General features: G+C 35.2%; 1 protein-coding gene across 9 annotated transcripts in view; it reads right to left on the reverse strand.

Annotated features, from left to right (window-relative positions):
• Positions 1 to 15760, reverse strand: part of Tmem135 (transmembrane protein 135) — a 228762-nt gene that overhangs the window by 181772 nt on the left and 31230 nt on the right. For 4 of the 9 annotated variants that reach the window (XM_020177321.2, XM_074081549.1, XM_074081534.1 and 1 more), the window contains 2 exons: positions 11643 to 11690; positions 9442 to 9475 (listed from right to left, as the gene is read on the reverse strand). The exons of 1 other annotated variant lie outside the window; for it this stretch is intronic. In XM_020177321.2, the coding sequence (XP_020032910.1) occupies positions 9442 to 9475; positions 11643 to 11690 (82 nt within the window). The remainder of the gene's footprint in view (positions 1 to 9441; positions 9476 to 11642; positions 11691 to 15760) is intronic. 4 more of the 9 variants (XM_074081564.1, XM_020177322.2, XM_074081542.1 and 1 more) reach the window with 1 other exon arrangement.

The raw sequence follows: 15760 nt of genomic DNA on the forward strand, positions 1-15760 counted from the left end.
AAGCACAAGGGAGAGCTGAAACATCAGCATTCTGAACCCCTAGCTCCTGGAAGGCTTCTCAACGCCATGATTTACTAAAAGAACATACGGCGTGGCACACCAAGCCCTGACCCATAACCATGGGATCTCCGATCCTCCAGCATGCTCCTCAGCCCCGCCAGGGCCACGCTCCACAGGCCCGCCAGATCACCCCTAAACTCCCACCCCTCAGACCCACACAATCTCTGCCAGATTACGCCCCTAAGGCCTGACAACCCAGCGATCCACAGACACGCATGATCTCTGCCAGGCCACAACCCTAAGGCCTGCCAGGCCAGCAATCCACAGGCACCCACGATCTCTACCGGGACAGTGCCCCTAAGGCCTGCTAAGCCAATGATCCACAGGCATGCACATTTCCACTGGGCCTCAACGACAGGCCTCCACCCACAGGTCCGTGGGGCCCCACCCACCTGCCACCTGCCACAGGAGGGCTCCAAACCTACCTAGGAGACACGGACAGGTCTAAATGCTAAAGGAGTAACAGCAGAAGGACTAAGACTGAAATTCCACAGTTCCTGAACAAGTGATTTTTTTTTTTATTCTTTTTTTTTTGCCTGCCTTTACAGGTTTGGCTGTCTGGTTTGCTCTATGATCGTCCACCATCTCTCCCTGCTGTTTTCCTTGGTACTCTCTTTTTTTATTCTTTTTATTCTTTATTTTCTCTTTTGTTTTCTTTCTACTTTTCTTTCTTTCTCTATATTTTCCTTCTTCCTTGATTTTGTCAGTTTCACTACTGTAACTCGGCTAACACTAAATTACACATAGTCCAGGGACAGAAACAGTACCAAGTAGAAATATGGGAAGACAAAAAAGGGATGGAAGCCATTCTCCCCCAAAAAATGAATTAGTACAGGAATCAGAGGGAAATGAAGAAAATGGATACCCAGATCAAGACTCCAACAAAACAAAGATAAACTATGACAAAGATCCCAAGGAAGCCCACAAGAAAGCCCTGAAAGAAGAAATCCTGCAAGTGATCACTGAGAATTTTGTGGCGATGTTACTAGACATGGTCAACTAAAACATAGAAGAGGCACTCAAGAAATTCTAAGAGGACAAATATAAAGAATATGAGAAAACAAGCAACTATATAAATCATAGGAGCCCTTACTAAAAACGAAAATGAAACAGAAAATACCATAAAGAGAGAGATAAATGAATTAATGATGAAAACTGACAACATTAAAGAGGAAGTGACCCACAACATGGAAAACCTCAGAAAAAAGAATGAAACAGATACAAAACAAAATGGAAGGCCATTCCAGCAAAACTGAAACAGAAGACAGAATCTCAGAACCTGAAGATGAAATGGTAATTAAAAGAAAAACTGAAGAACTGTTAGTTAAACAACTCAAGACCAGTGAAAGGAATATGCAAGAACTCACTGACTCCACTAAAAGACCAAACCTGAGAATCATGGGCATTGAAGAAAGAGAAGAGGTGCAAGCAAAAGGAATGGGTACCATATTCAACAAGATAATAACAGAAAATACCCCAAATCTAGAGAAATCTATGCCCATCTAGGTACAGGAAGCCTCCAGAACACCAACCAGACTTGCCCAATATAGAGCTACCCCACAACATATTATTATTAAAACAACAAGTACAGAGACTAGAGAAAGAATATTGAAGGCAATAAGAGAAAAAAAACAAATAACATGCAAAGGTAAACTCATCAAATTCACAGCAGATTTCTCCTTGGGAACTTTCAATAAAGAAGAGCATGGAGTGAGGTCTTCCAGGCACTAAATGAAAATAACTTCAACCCTAGGATACTCTACCCAGCAAAACTATCATTCAAAACAGATGGAGCAATAAAAGTCTTCCATAATAAGCAGAAACTAAAACAATATATGACTGCCAAGCCACCACTACAAAAGATTCTCCAAGAAATTCTGCACACAGAAAGTGAAAGCAAGCAGAACCATGACGGCAGGCAATACCAAACCACAGGAGAAGAAAAAGCAAGAAAGAAGGCAGTATCATTGATTCAGCTGTAAACAATCAAACCCTTAAACAACAAAGACAACTAAATGACAGGGATCACCACATAGGTATCAATACTAACAATAAACATTAATGGACTTAATTCCCCCATCAAAAGACACTGATTGGCAAACTGGATTAAAAAGGAAGATCCAACAATCTGCTGCCTACAGGAGACCCATCTCATCGACAGAAACAAGCACTGGCTGAGAGTGAAAGGCTGGAAGAAGATTTACCAAGCCAATGGTCCCCATAAACAGACAGGGGTAGCAATACTTATCTTAGATAAAATAGACTTCAAACTTACATTGATCAAACGAAATAAAGAAGGACACTCTATACTAATAAAAGGGAAATACACCAAATGGAAATAAGAATTGTCAACCTATATGCACCCAACGTCAATGCACTCAATTTCATGAAACATACTCTGAAGAACCTAAAAACATATATAAACTCCAACACAGTGGTACTGGGAGACCTTAATACCCCCCTATCACCATAGATAGGTCATCCAAACAAAAAATCAATAAAGAAATTCTAGAACTAAATCACACCATAGACCAAATGGACATAGCTGATGTCTACAGGATATTTCATCCAACATCCGCACAATATACTTTCTTCTCAGCAGCCCATGGAACCTTCTTCAAAACTGATCACATCTTAGGGCACAAAGCAAGCCTCAGCAAATATAAGAAAATAGAAATAATCCCATGCATTCTATCTGACCACAATGCATTAAAACTAGAAATCAACAACAAAAACAGCAGTAAAAAGCATGCAAACAATTGGAAGCTGAACAACATATTGCTCAATGATCAATGGGCCACTGATGAAATAAAAGAGGAAATTAAAAGCTTCCTGGAAATTAATGAAAACGAAAAAATGACCTACCAGAACCTATGGGACACAGCAAAGGCTGTCCTAAGAGGAAAGTTTATAGCAATGAGTGCATATATTAAAAGGTCAGAAAGATCTCAAATCAATGATCTAATACTACATCTCAAACTCCTAGAAAACAAGAACAAGCAAACCCCACAACAAGCAGAAGGAGAGAAATAATTAAAATAAGGGCTGAAATCAACAAAATAGAACAAAAAAAAATACAAAGAATTAATGAAACAAAAAGGTGGTTCTTTGAGAAAATAAGTAAGATTGACAGACCCCTGGCAAACCTGACTAAAATGAAATGAGGAAAGAAAAAAATTCAAAATCAGTAAAATCAGAAATGCAAAAGAAGGGATAACAACAAACACCACAGAAGTCCAGGAAATCATCAGAGACTACTTTGAGAGCCTATACTGTAATAAATTTGAAAATCTTGAAGAAATGGACAGATTTCTAGATACTTACAACCACCCAAAACTAAACCAAGAGGACATTAATCACCTGAATAGATCTATAACACAAAACGAAATTGAAGCAGCAATTAAGAATCTCCCAAAAAAGAAAAGTCCAGGACCTGATGGATTCTCTGCTGAATTCTATCAGACATTTAAAGAAGAACTGATACCAACTCTCCTTAAATTGTTCCATGAAATAGAAAGGGAAGGAACACTGCCTAACTCGTTTTATGAAGCCAACATTACTCTCATGCCAAAACCAGACAGACACCTACAAAAAGAAGAACTATAGGCCAATTTCCTTAATGAATACTGATGCAAAAATCCTCAATAAAATAATGGCAAACCAAATCCAACAACACATCAGAAAGATCATACACCACAACCAAGTTAGCTTCACCACAGAGATGCAGGGGTAGTTCAACATATGCAAATCTATAAATGTAACATAGCACATTAATAGAAGCAAAGACAAAAACCACTTGATCACCTCAATAGATGCAGAAAAAGCGTTCAACAAGATCCAACACTACTTCATGATAAAAGCTTTAAGAAAACTAGGAAAAAAAGGAAAGTACCTCAACATTGTAAAGGCTATATATGACAAACCTACAGCCAACTTCATAATTAACAGTGGAAAACTGAAACCATTTCCCCTAAAATCAGGAACAAGACAAGTGTGCCCACTATTCCCACTCCTTTTCAACATAGTACTGGAATTTCTAGCCAGAGCAATTAGGCAAGAAGAAGAAATAAAAGGAATAAATATATTTGCAGATTATATGACCCTATACCTTAAAGACCCAAAAAACTCTACCCAAAAACTTTTAGACACCATAAACAGGTATAGCAAGGTGGCAGGATACAAAATCAATTTACAAAAATCATTACCTTTTCTATACACCAACAATGAACAAACTGAGAAGGAATAAATACATGGAAAGAATTCAATGTACAATAGCCTCAAAAAAAATCAAATACCTAGGAGTAAATTTACCTAGGAGTAAATTTAACAAAAGATGTGAATGACCTCTACAAGGAGAATTACAACCCCTGAAGAAAGAGATCGAGGAAGGCTACAGAAGATGGAAAGATATCCCATGCTCATGGATTGGAAGAATCAACATAGTAAAAATGGCTATACTACCAAAAGCAATCTACATGTTTAATGCAATTCCCATCAAAATACCAATGATTTTCATCACAGAGATTGAAAAATCTACCATAAAGTTCATTTGGAAACACAAGAGACTGTGAATAGCCAAGGCAATACTCAGCAAAAAGAGCAATGCTGGCGGTATCACAATACCTGACTTCAAACTATATTACAAGGCAATAACAATAAAAACAGCATGGTACTGGCTGTTTTTACAGAGGACCCGGATATGAATCCACACAGCTATACTCACTTCATTTTTGACAAAGGGATGAAAAACATACAATGGAGAAAAGACAGCCTCTTCAACAAATGCTGCTGGGAAAAGTGGTTATCTATCTGCAAGAAACTAAAACTAGATCCATGTCTATCACCCTGTACTAGTATCAACTCAAAATGGATCAAGGACCTTAATATCAGACCCGAAATTGTGAAGTTAGTATAGGAAGGAGCAGGAAACACTCTGGAACTAATAGGTATAGGCAAGGACTTCCTCAATAGAACCCCAGCAGCCCAGCAACTAAGAGAAAGAATGGACAAATGGGACTTCGTAAATTGAAAAGCTTCTACACAACAAAAGAAATGGTCTCTAAACTAAAGAGACCACCCACAGAATGGGAGAAAATATTTGCTAGCTATACATCAGATAAAGGACTGATAACCAGAATATACAGGGAACTTAAGAAACTAAACTCTCCCAAAATCAATGAACCAATTAAGAAATGGGCAACTGAACTAAATAGAACTTTCTCAAAAGAAGAAATTCAAATGGCCAAAAAACACATGAAAAAATGCTCAGCATCTCTGGCCATAAAGGAAATGCAAATCAAAACCACACTAAGATTCCATCTCACCCGTCAGAACAGCCCTCATCAAAAACACCACCAACAACAGGTGTTGGCGAGGATGTGGGATAAAAGGAACCCTGGTACACTGCTGGTGGGAATGCAAAGCTGGTGTAACCACTCTGGAAAAAAATTTGGAGGCTTCTTAAAAATCTAAACACAGATCTACCATATGATCCAGCAATCCCACTCCTGGGGATATACCCAAAGGAATGCAACAAAGGTTACTCCAGAGGCACCTGCTCACCTATGTTTATTGCAGCACTATTCACAATAGCCAAGTTACGGAAACAGCCAAGATGCCCCACTACTGATGAATGGATCAAGAAAATGTGGTGTTTATACACAATGGAATTTTACTCAGCCAATAAGAAAAATGAAATCTTATCATTTGCAAGTAAATGGATGGAACTGGAGAACATCATTCTGAGTGAGGTTAGCCAGACTCAAAAGACCAAAAATCGTATGTTCTCCCTCATATGCAGTCTTTAGATCTAGGGCAAATACAGCAATGTTGTAGGACTTGGGTCACATGATAAGGGGAGAACATATACAGGAGGTACAGGGTTACATAGAAAACCCAAAACATGAAGAATTTGATGTTCCCACTCCAGAGGAATTAATACAGAATCCTTAAAGTGACAGTGGTCAACACAAGAGGGGGATCAGGAAGCAGTGAAAAGATCAGTTAGAGATGAATCAACCTGGGTTGTAACACATTTGTACATGAAAACAATGCTAGGAATCTCTCTGTATAGCTGCCCTTATCTCAACTAGCAAAAACGCTATGTCTTTCTTATTATTGCTTATTTCTACTCTTCAGCAGAACTGGAGAAAAGTGAAGAACAGATTTTGCCTGGAAGTGGGGGAGTGAGAGGGTGTGGGCAGGGGCAGGAAGGAGAAATGACCCAAACAATGTATGCAGATGTGAATGAATGAATAAGAAGAAGAAATGAATAGTTTATAACCAATAAATGATAGAAAAAAAGAAATATGCTAGAGGATTATTTTATTAAAATATTATATACATTTACTGAAATGTTACATCTGATATTTTCACCTATGTAAAATTAAAATGTTATCATTCAAAGTTAATGTTGGGCAGCATATAAAAAACAAGGCCCTTTCTTCAATCCCCAACATATATACGCAAGTAAATAGAGCAGTTAACTTGAAGACAAATCTGAAGAGATAATCAGAATTAACAGAGATAAAAAGTGAGAAAATGTTAAAGAGCAATTAACAAAACAGGGAGAAGGAAAATAAAGTTTGCCATACATCTAGAAAGAAATCCAGAATAAATGAATACAGAGAAAGGGAAAGCAAGGTTCAAAAACAGAATAGATAAGAATTTAATTCCAGAAATAAACATTAGTCCTCAGACTGAATAAGCAAAAGCAAACTGAGTCCTGATAAAACAAATAAAAATAAGTCTACTTCCTAGTGAACTCAACCTGCCAAGAATAAATTCTTCAGAAGAAAATCTTTAAAACAAATGAGAAAAAGAGATTACTTCAAAGAAAAACCAGACTGACAACAGATTGAAAAAGTGTACATATAGAAAACAAAACTTAAGAATTATTTCCTCAGATCATTGTCAAGTTAGAATACTATACCTAGCAAGATGATTACAATTCAACAAATATTTATCAAACTGTACTATATGCCAGACTCTTCATAAGTGTTTGTAGTACAATGGGAAGTAAAAAAAGAAAAAGCCCTGATCTGATGGAACTTACTTTCTGTAATTCTTTCAAGAATAAACATAAAAAAAGAAATCCTTAACTAGTCTCTGCGCCCCTGGTATCCCGAAATTTCCACCTAATGGCAACTAAAAAAGCTTAGAATGCTGAGTTTTCTGAAGTACTTATTTTTAATACCCTAAGCTTTCTTAATCAGTGGTACATGAAACTGCTGAATCTATATGGAAATTTGACTGTCTTTCTGTACATGAGCAGTTTTCTATTCTCAACCAGACAGTAAACTCCATGAATGTAAGGGCTGTGTTGCTTACCAGCATCTAGTACATTTAACTAAAACATTATAACACAAGGTCCTCAAGAAAAAAATTATTTTATCATTGAAATGAACTGATAAATATATCTCTGAAATATATTTCAGAGTACAAAATTCAAAAACCTAGGCAAGCACTCTACCACTTGAGTCATGCTTCTGGCCCTTTATGCTCTGGTTATTTTGGAGATTGAGTCTCATGTTTTACCCAGGCTTGCCCATCCTCCTGATCACACACCATCACACCTAACTGTTGGTTGAGAAGGGGTCTTGCTAACTATTTTCGCCCAGGCTGGCCTTAACCCCTGCTCCTCTTGATCTCAGCCTCCCAACCAGCTAAGATTATACGTGTGAGCCACAGGCACAAGGCTGGTGCTTAGCTGAATTTTTTAATGATCCCTATCAACTCTACTAAACAATTTTGAAATTTTTAATGTAAACATGGTTTTAAATATGAACTTGGTGGATCAAAGCAATTACATATATATTTTGAAGATAGCTATATATATAAATGTATATAAATAACATACATAAATAAATATGTATGTGGAGAAAGCATAAGGAAACCCACCAAACACTGTTTGAAAAGGGGGGGATGTGGGAGGGCAGTTAAGGGAATATTTTTTTTTTTTTTTTTTACTTGGTATTTTAATTATAATACATGAAAACAGGTCATGTCCCTGATGTCCCATGACCGTTAAACTAGTCATAGTTTATTTATTTTTTTTTTTTCATTTTTCTTTTATTATTCATATGTGCATACAAGGCTTGGTTTATTTCTCCCCCCTGCCCCCACCCCCTCCCTTACCACCCACTCCACCCCCTCCCGCTCCCCCCCTCAATACCCAGCAGAAACTATTTTGCCCTTATCTCTAATTTTGTTGTAGAGAGAGTATAAGCAATAATAGGAAGGAACAAGGGGTTTTGCTGGTTGAGATAAGGATAGCTATACAGGGCATTGACTCACATTGATTTCCTGTGCGTGGGTGTTACCTTCTAGGTTAATTCTTTTTAATCTAACCTTTTCTCTAGTTCCTGGTCCCCTTTTCCTATTGGCCTCAGTTGCTTTAAGGTATCTGCTTTAGTTTCTCTGCATTAAGGGCAACAAATGCTAGCTAGTTTTTTAGGTGTCTTACCTATCCTCACCCCTCCCTTGTGTGCTCTCGCTTTTATCATGTGCTCATAGTCCAATCCACTTGTTCTGTTTGCCCTTGATCTAATGTCCACATATGAGGGAGAACATACGATTTTTGGTCTTTTGAGCCAGGCTAACCTCACTCAGAATGATGTTCTCCAATTCCATCCATTTACCAGTGAATGATAACATTTCGTTCTTCTTCATGGCTGCATAAAATTCCATTGTGTATAGATACCACATTTTCTTAATCCATTCGTCAGTACTGGATGATTCACTCAAAGTAAACATTTATGGAATTATCATAATGAAACCTTGTAGTATTAATGTATGCTAATGAAAAATAGTTCAGAAAAATAAAACACAGACTTGGCAAATCATTATGTATTTAGTATAAGTAGCAGAGTAAATAACACGAATTTCATTTCTGCAAACCTAGAAATTTAGAAGTGTACCTAATAACATTTTAAATGTTTTCAGTGTTTAAAAATAGCACCACTGTTGTTTTAATTTTTAAAAGGTACATTATGAAAACTCATCCTTAAATCATTTCTCCCATAAGAAATGACAACAGAGACAGAGTATGAAATTCAACATAGTATATATAGATTATATAACCTATCAAAAATGAAGCTTTCTAAGTTGAAAGAAAAAAAGAATCACAGAGAGCATGGGACAGTGAATCCCTTTCTCCTAAAAAAAAAAAAAAAGTGAAAGTCAATCCTATACAACAGAAACAAACCAGATGTTATCAAGGTCTTTTAAACATTTATGTCCATCCTTTAAAACAAAAACAGGATATAGTCTCATATTCAAGTGGTTTTCCTTTTGCTTTTTTTTAAAGGAAACGTAATTTTAAAAAATAAAAGTAAAAGGCCTGTGGAAAAATCTCAAAGTTAAAAAAAAAAAATTACTTACCAAGTTGGCCATATAAATTGTTAGCAGCCCTCTCCTGCAAATAATTTTAAAAAGAGAGAATAAGATTAAGTTTTGATCTGACTTAATAATCACCTTATCATTTTCTGTAATCTATCAAAAGAATTATGAGGTGTTTAGAAACCTATTAGTATCTTTACAAAATAGGTAACTTGTGCTGAATTAAGCTTTTAGTACCTTAATAGCTAGATCAAAACAGATTCTATACATCATTCAGTTAAGTGGTCATTAACTAAATGTTTTAATTAATATTGCCTATCATTACTTGTTATTAGGAAGAGTAGTGTAATTTGTTACTACTCTATTGTTTACGTTAGAGAATTTTTTTGAGACAGGGTTTTTCTCTATTGCCCAGGCTGCTCTAGAACTCCTGGTTTCAAGTGATCCTCCTGCCTCACCTCCAGGGCATCTGGGACTTCAGGTGGTGTCACTACACTCAGCTTATGCTACAGAATTTTAAATTTAGTAATAAGGAATCCTAAAGAACTCACCTTGCCAAAACTCAAGTCCAGAACAATTCTGACTAAGTGAAATTTTATTCAAAAACTTAGGTTTTCTATTTGTTTCATTTATAATCAACAGTTCATTTCATTACATGTCATTACAAATCATACTAAGTCACACTGGTCTTTTCTTCATTCTCAACAGAACAGTCGGGAAGTAAAGAAACTCTCTAATGCCAAAGGACAAACAAAAGTTTGATAGACACCTTACAGGAAAAAATTGAATTTTTATCAAAGTTATTTAATGAGAATTCAGGTTAAATAAAACATTAATAAGAACAGTTTACTTAACTTATACTGCATTTAAGAAATTAATGAAACACATCTTATTCTCCAGGAATGAAGTCTTAACATGTTTCAAGAGTCCAAAGGTAGAGTTCAAATAATAAACTCTGAAAATTACAGAACCTCATTTGAGTTTGAATGATAGATATTTTCAGTATTCAAAAGAAAAAATACAAAACAACTAGCAATATCAAATCACTCATTTAAATATAATGTCAGATCTGCATATCAATACTCTCAGTGAAGTCTTCTTGATGTATTCATATATAGTCCTGACTCTTCATCATTTAAAATGGGTTATTAACATGTGTAGTACTTCCAAAGACACATGGAGGCAGTATGATTTAATGGCACACTACTAGAAGAAAATCAGCGTTCTAGTTAACTTTACTTCTCTGGTACTCATTTTGTCATTAAAAAGAAGTGGGATTAGTTATCGGCTGACATTGTTTAAGTATAAAATTTGTTTAAAGAAAATGATTTACATTTATCTCCAATGTGTAAAATGTAGTACTGGACCTACTCTAGTTGTATGGGTAAGGGGATATAGATAGCTGTATATAGATAGCTTTTAGAGAATCTCCCTCCTCAGCAGATCCCAATGGACCTCAGCAAATCAACAGAACCTGACTGCTCCACCAGAAAGAATATAAAAATCACTGGCAAGTTCACTTTTCTGTCTTCTTTTCTATGACTTCTACATATGGGTTAAAATTCTTCTTATTACTCCTTTCCAATCTTGCCAGTTCCTATCAAATTCTAAATCAAAGACATTCTAATTTTACTTATTTTAAATAAATCATATGAAGAAAAATTAAAAATGAATATCCAAGAGTCACACACATACACAAAACAAAGTCAAATACTTCTCAAGTGACACCTATTTTTATCAAAGATTAGTTATAGGTGAAGAAAAATAATATTCTTCAATTGTAATTTCTAAAATAAAAATTTTCTGTGCTTTCAGTGATAGTCCCTGGTAATACATTTCACTGTAAAGTAAACTAAGATGTGATGCTATTTCAAAAACACTTTCTCCACTAAATTTTTTTCTATAACACTCAACAGTATGAAGCTTCAGCACTAGCTTCCATCTATCAGAAAACAAAACTATCTTTAAGTACAGGGCAAAGATGATTTTGTGTATGTTTACATTCCCACAAATGTACAAAAGGATCTGTATCTAAAAGGCACTAAACAAATGACTGTGATTCCTAGACACATAACTATCAAAGTAATTCTAGAAACCTAGCCTTATTAAAAAAAAAGAAAGCCTAGTACAGCCAGGTTTTTTAGACATATAACCCCAAAGCAGCCAGCCACTAGGAGAGAGTGCCAATTAATGATTCCAATTTATTAACAAGCAAAGAGGTAATCAGAGTACCTGATACTTACATACAAGGAATAATCAATATGAAATCATATTTTATTCTTCCAATAGTCCTATGAAGTATAAGGCAGATAACAATTATCATTACTCTATAAAGACCAAGAATCAAGTTGAACAGTTCCTTAAATATGTAAACAGCAAAGACAAACTGGAATTAGAAGTAAGTTCATCTGACTCCAGGTTGATTCCATCTAATCATATGCTTCTCCAACAGAAAATCTTAGACTACTAAAATACCTTTAAATTCTGAAATTTAACACAGTCTCTAACAGGATTCTGTGCTTGAAGATGAATAAATCTTTGATACACTCTTGCTACAGTGAAAAAAGCAGATGATATATTTTTAATAACATACTCTACTCTGGTCTCAAGTTTTGATTTATCCTTCCCTAAATCACCTCCAATCCTTAGAGAATGACAGGACAATATCTGTGTAATGGGATGACATGTTAGATTACAGGGCCGCTGGATTTCCTTGGTGCAGTGTCTTCGTCCTCCATGGCAATGTAAATTTTGTAGCTGTACAATATCAGAATAGTGGTTCATTTTTCCTGCAATTATGTTAAGTATCATAAGAACCTGAGAAATTGCCATTTTGTTATTTATCACTTGACCATAACTGGTCTGAATCAAAGACAAACAGGCCACTCCCTTTCTAGTGAGTAAAATCTCTCCAGAAATCAAGTAACATTTTAAAACACTGCTTTAACAATAATAGGGAAAAGAGAGCTATCACTTAGAACAGAGGGTGAAAAAAGAGACAAAGAGAGGTACTGGGGCAAAGAAAGACAGTAAGTAACTTTTTTACCTTCACAGGAGATTCTGATACACATATACTCCCATTCTACTGAGAATCACTAGATAAGGAGGCTGGTAAAGCCCAGCAAATAAGCAGCCACGTATTACTCTAAACCATGCATAAGTCTGCTACCTCATTCACTCTTCTCTCTCCCTCCACCCTCATCCCCGCCTCTGTAGAAAGATGAACCTCTTAAACGTGTATACAAAATTTAAGTGAGTATGCATATACAGAAGTATTATCTTCAAAAGTATTAAAAACCACTACTGTAGAAACTAACTTTGTAATTCGAGTATCCATGTTCCTGTAAGAAAGCATTTAAAGAATTTTGTACATCTTTGGTAGATTTAAAAAAACCTCACATCCTGCTCAAATTCTAAGTATTATTATCTTGTAACAACAATATTATTTCTGAATCACTAAACAATAATGCTTTCTTTAAAAAACTGCATAATACATTTTATCACGGAAGTTATGAGGGAATATGGGAAGAACAATTTAACATCTAAATTCTAAATATTCATGTATTCTACATGTACATATAAATGTTTTAATGTTTTAGACATAAAACAAAAGTTCCTAAACATTTATAATTATATTCAGAACTGCTATTTGATCATTTCAGAAAATCCTTCAAGATAATGATTTTCATCTGTCAGAAAGTTTTAGAAGAATATAAAAATACCTCCTCAAGGTAGAGGAATCACAAGATCAACTTTCAATTAAAGCAAGAGTATATGATCATATGCTAGTATATACAGCATATAATATAGGATAAATGCCACTGAAAAGTGATCATGTCAAGAATTTACAGCCCAAATTCACAATACTCTTTTATTCATTTGTTTTGATCATATCTGCTCAGGAGCTTCACAACTACTGTAGGGCAATTTAACATCTCACCCCATGCATATGCCTGAAATAAATGTGCAATTTGGGGCATTTTAAATTCATGTTAATGGTTGAGCATACAGCAGTCTTTAACTTATCTAAACTAATACAAAATATCAAAGCAAATTCCACAGCAATTCTACAAAACAAATCCATCCGAACAACTTCTTTCTGAACCACAAACAAAGGACTTCCTACAAAAAGAGAAAACTAGTTCTTAACAGCCCTCCTAGGGATAAACTAGATGTTACCAGTACTTCCTGCTGAGTTACAATGATCCCAGTTCTTTGTGGTACAAATTTTTCAAGCAACCCTGGAAACAACTTGAAAGCTTTGTCAGAACCCACAATGATGTGATTAAGATTTAAGTAAGCTTCCTTCTTGCCAGGTGTCAAGAACTAGCTGGGGAAACATGCTCACTCTGGAAGGAGCGTGTGAGGAGAAAAATTAGATGCAGCAATTACAGAGAGGGTAAAAAAGGAAAAAGAGTTAAACAGATATAGATGAAGAGCTCCTGATAAGTTGATATATCTGCTTATATATCCAGAAAATAGGTAGTTCAACAGAGATCCAGACTGTACATTTTCTATTCATTAAGTGCTTTTTGCAAAACTATTTATACAACTGAGTACAGAATGCACATAATCTCAGAGCAAATGTATCACTACTAAATAAAGCTTTAGGGATATGAAAACTAGGGCTACTGCTATTGGCTATTTAAAAAAACTACTCTTCTACATTTCTTGCACTCTTTCTAAGACATTACTGGTATTTACTCAAAGAAGACTGAACTGTATGATGCTGTGTCCAAACCTTCCTGTCAACCTCTTCTCATTCCAGGTTTTCCTATTCCAATGAATCTCATCACCAAACGGATCATTTTATTTAACAACCATCTTTCCCCTGACTCTGCACTCCACCAGTATATCACTGATTTATCTGCGAATTAAAGACATAATTACAAATTCCTTTTCTTATAAAATAAAAACTACAACACTAATATGCTTCACTTAGAACTAGATATAATAATTTTAAAATACATATAATTTCAACCTTCATAAGTTATTTATAATTTATTAAAGAACTTGGCATTTAATGAAATCTTAATATAGATTTGAGGTAAGAATAGTTTTTCAGAGCAAAAAGGCCACTACATTCATTAACTTACAAAATTCCAGATAAATTCTTCTTTTTTTATTATTTTTTCCCTTTATTGTTGTGCGGGTAGGGGTATACTGTGGCATTTATAAATGTTCTTACAATGTTTCAAATATATCATACTTGAATTTGCCCCTCCACCACTCTCCTTTATTCCCCCCTCTCCTGATTCCTGCAATAGAGCAATGTGTATTATTTTTGCATTTACATATGTGTGTATACATTTTTGTACCATATTCCCCTCCTACCCTCTTTCCACACCACCTCCCTCCTTCACTAGTGCCAACCCTCCCCTCTGGGCAGGACCTATTCCGATCTCCTGCTTTCAGATTTTGTAGAAGAAAAAAAGAGAAAAAGAGAAAAAGAAAAATGACATTTTTTGCTTGCCTGAGATAGAGGTAACTACACAGGGAGTTTCCTTGTGGTATTTCCATGTATAGATGTATTACAACCCCAACTGAGTTACCAAATAAGCCCTTCTGAGATTAGTTTAAAACAAAACACACAATAAGGCAAGTAAAAGAAATAAAACAAAAAGATTTGCTTCTCTCAGTTTTAAAGTTTAACCCCAAAAAATCAAAACATTCTTTTAAAAACATCACTAATCTCTGAATAACACTAAAAAACTAAAATTTGGAGTTTTCAATCAGACCAAACCATTTTTGATTGATCTGCATACACATGTACAGCTCTCCACAGAAAGGGCTAGAGAGCTTTCCTTTATCAATAAATGTATCACCTAATAAACAATAGAAATAAATCAAATATAACAAAGAGTTTAACTATATAACAATATAATCAAGGAAAAGATCAATTGTTCTTCAGCAGCCATGTGACATTAGTTGCAAAGAAGATAAAGTTAGAATTAAACATTTTTGTCTTTAAAACATTAATAATATTTCAACCAACATTTAGAATAAGTCATAATCTATATAACACCAGAAATTTTCTGTGAACAACCAGTGTCTAAAAATGAAACACTAATGCAAAAAGCTCACTTATAAGAAACAAAAGCACAAAGTTTAAAAAATATTGCCTATCAAAAGTCACAAGAAACAAGAACTAAATTAGCAAACAAATCCCTGCTATCATCTCACTTCCAGGAAGCCTCTCTTCTCACCCTAAGAAATTATGCCTTTAAGAGCAATTATACACTTTTACTTCAGTATGTTGTATCTAAACTCATGTTAGTATTATAGAAGAAGAAAAGCGATGAAAAAAAGAAAAACAACAATTTAAAGCACCCTATGGGAAAGCAACCTCTAACGTGGACCT

Source organism: Castor canadensis, chromosome 1 (assembly GCF_047511655.1).
Source record: "Castor canadensis chromosome 1, mCasCan1.hap1v2, whole genome shotgun sequence".
In the NCBI taxonomy this organism is placed as follows: domain Eukaryota; kingdom Metazoa; phylum Chordata; class Mammalia; order Rodentia; family Castoridae; genus Castor; species Castor canadensis.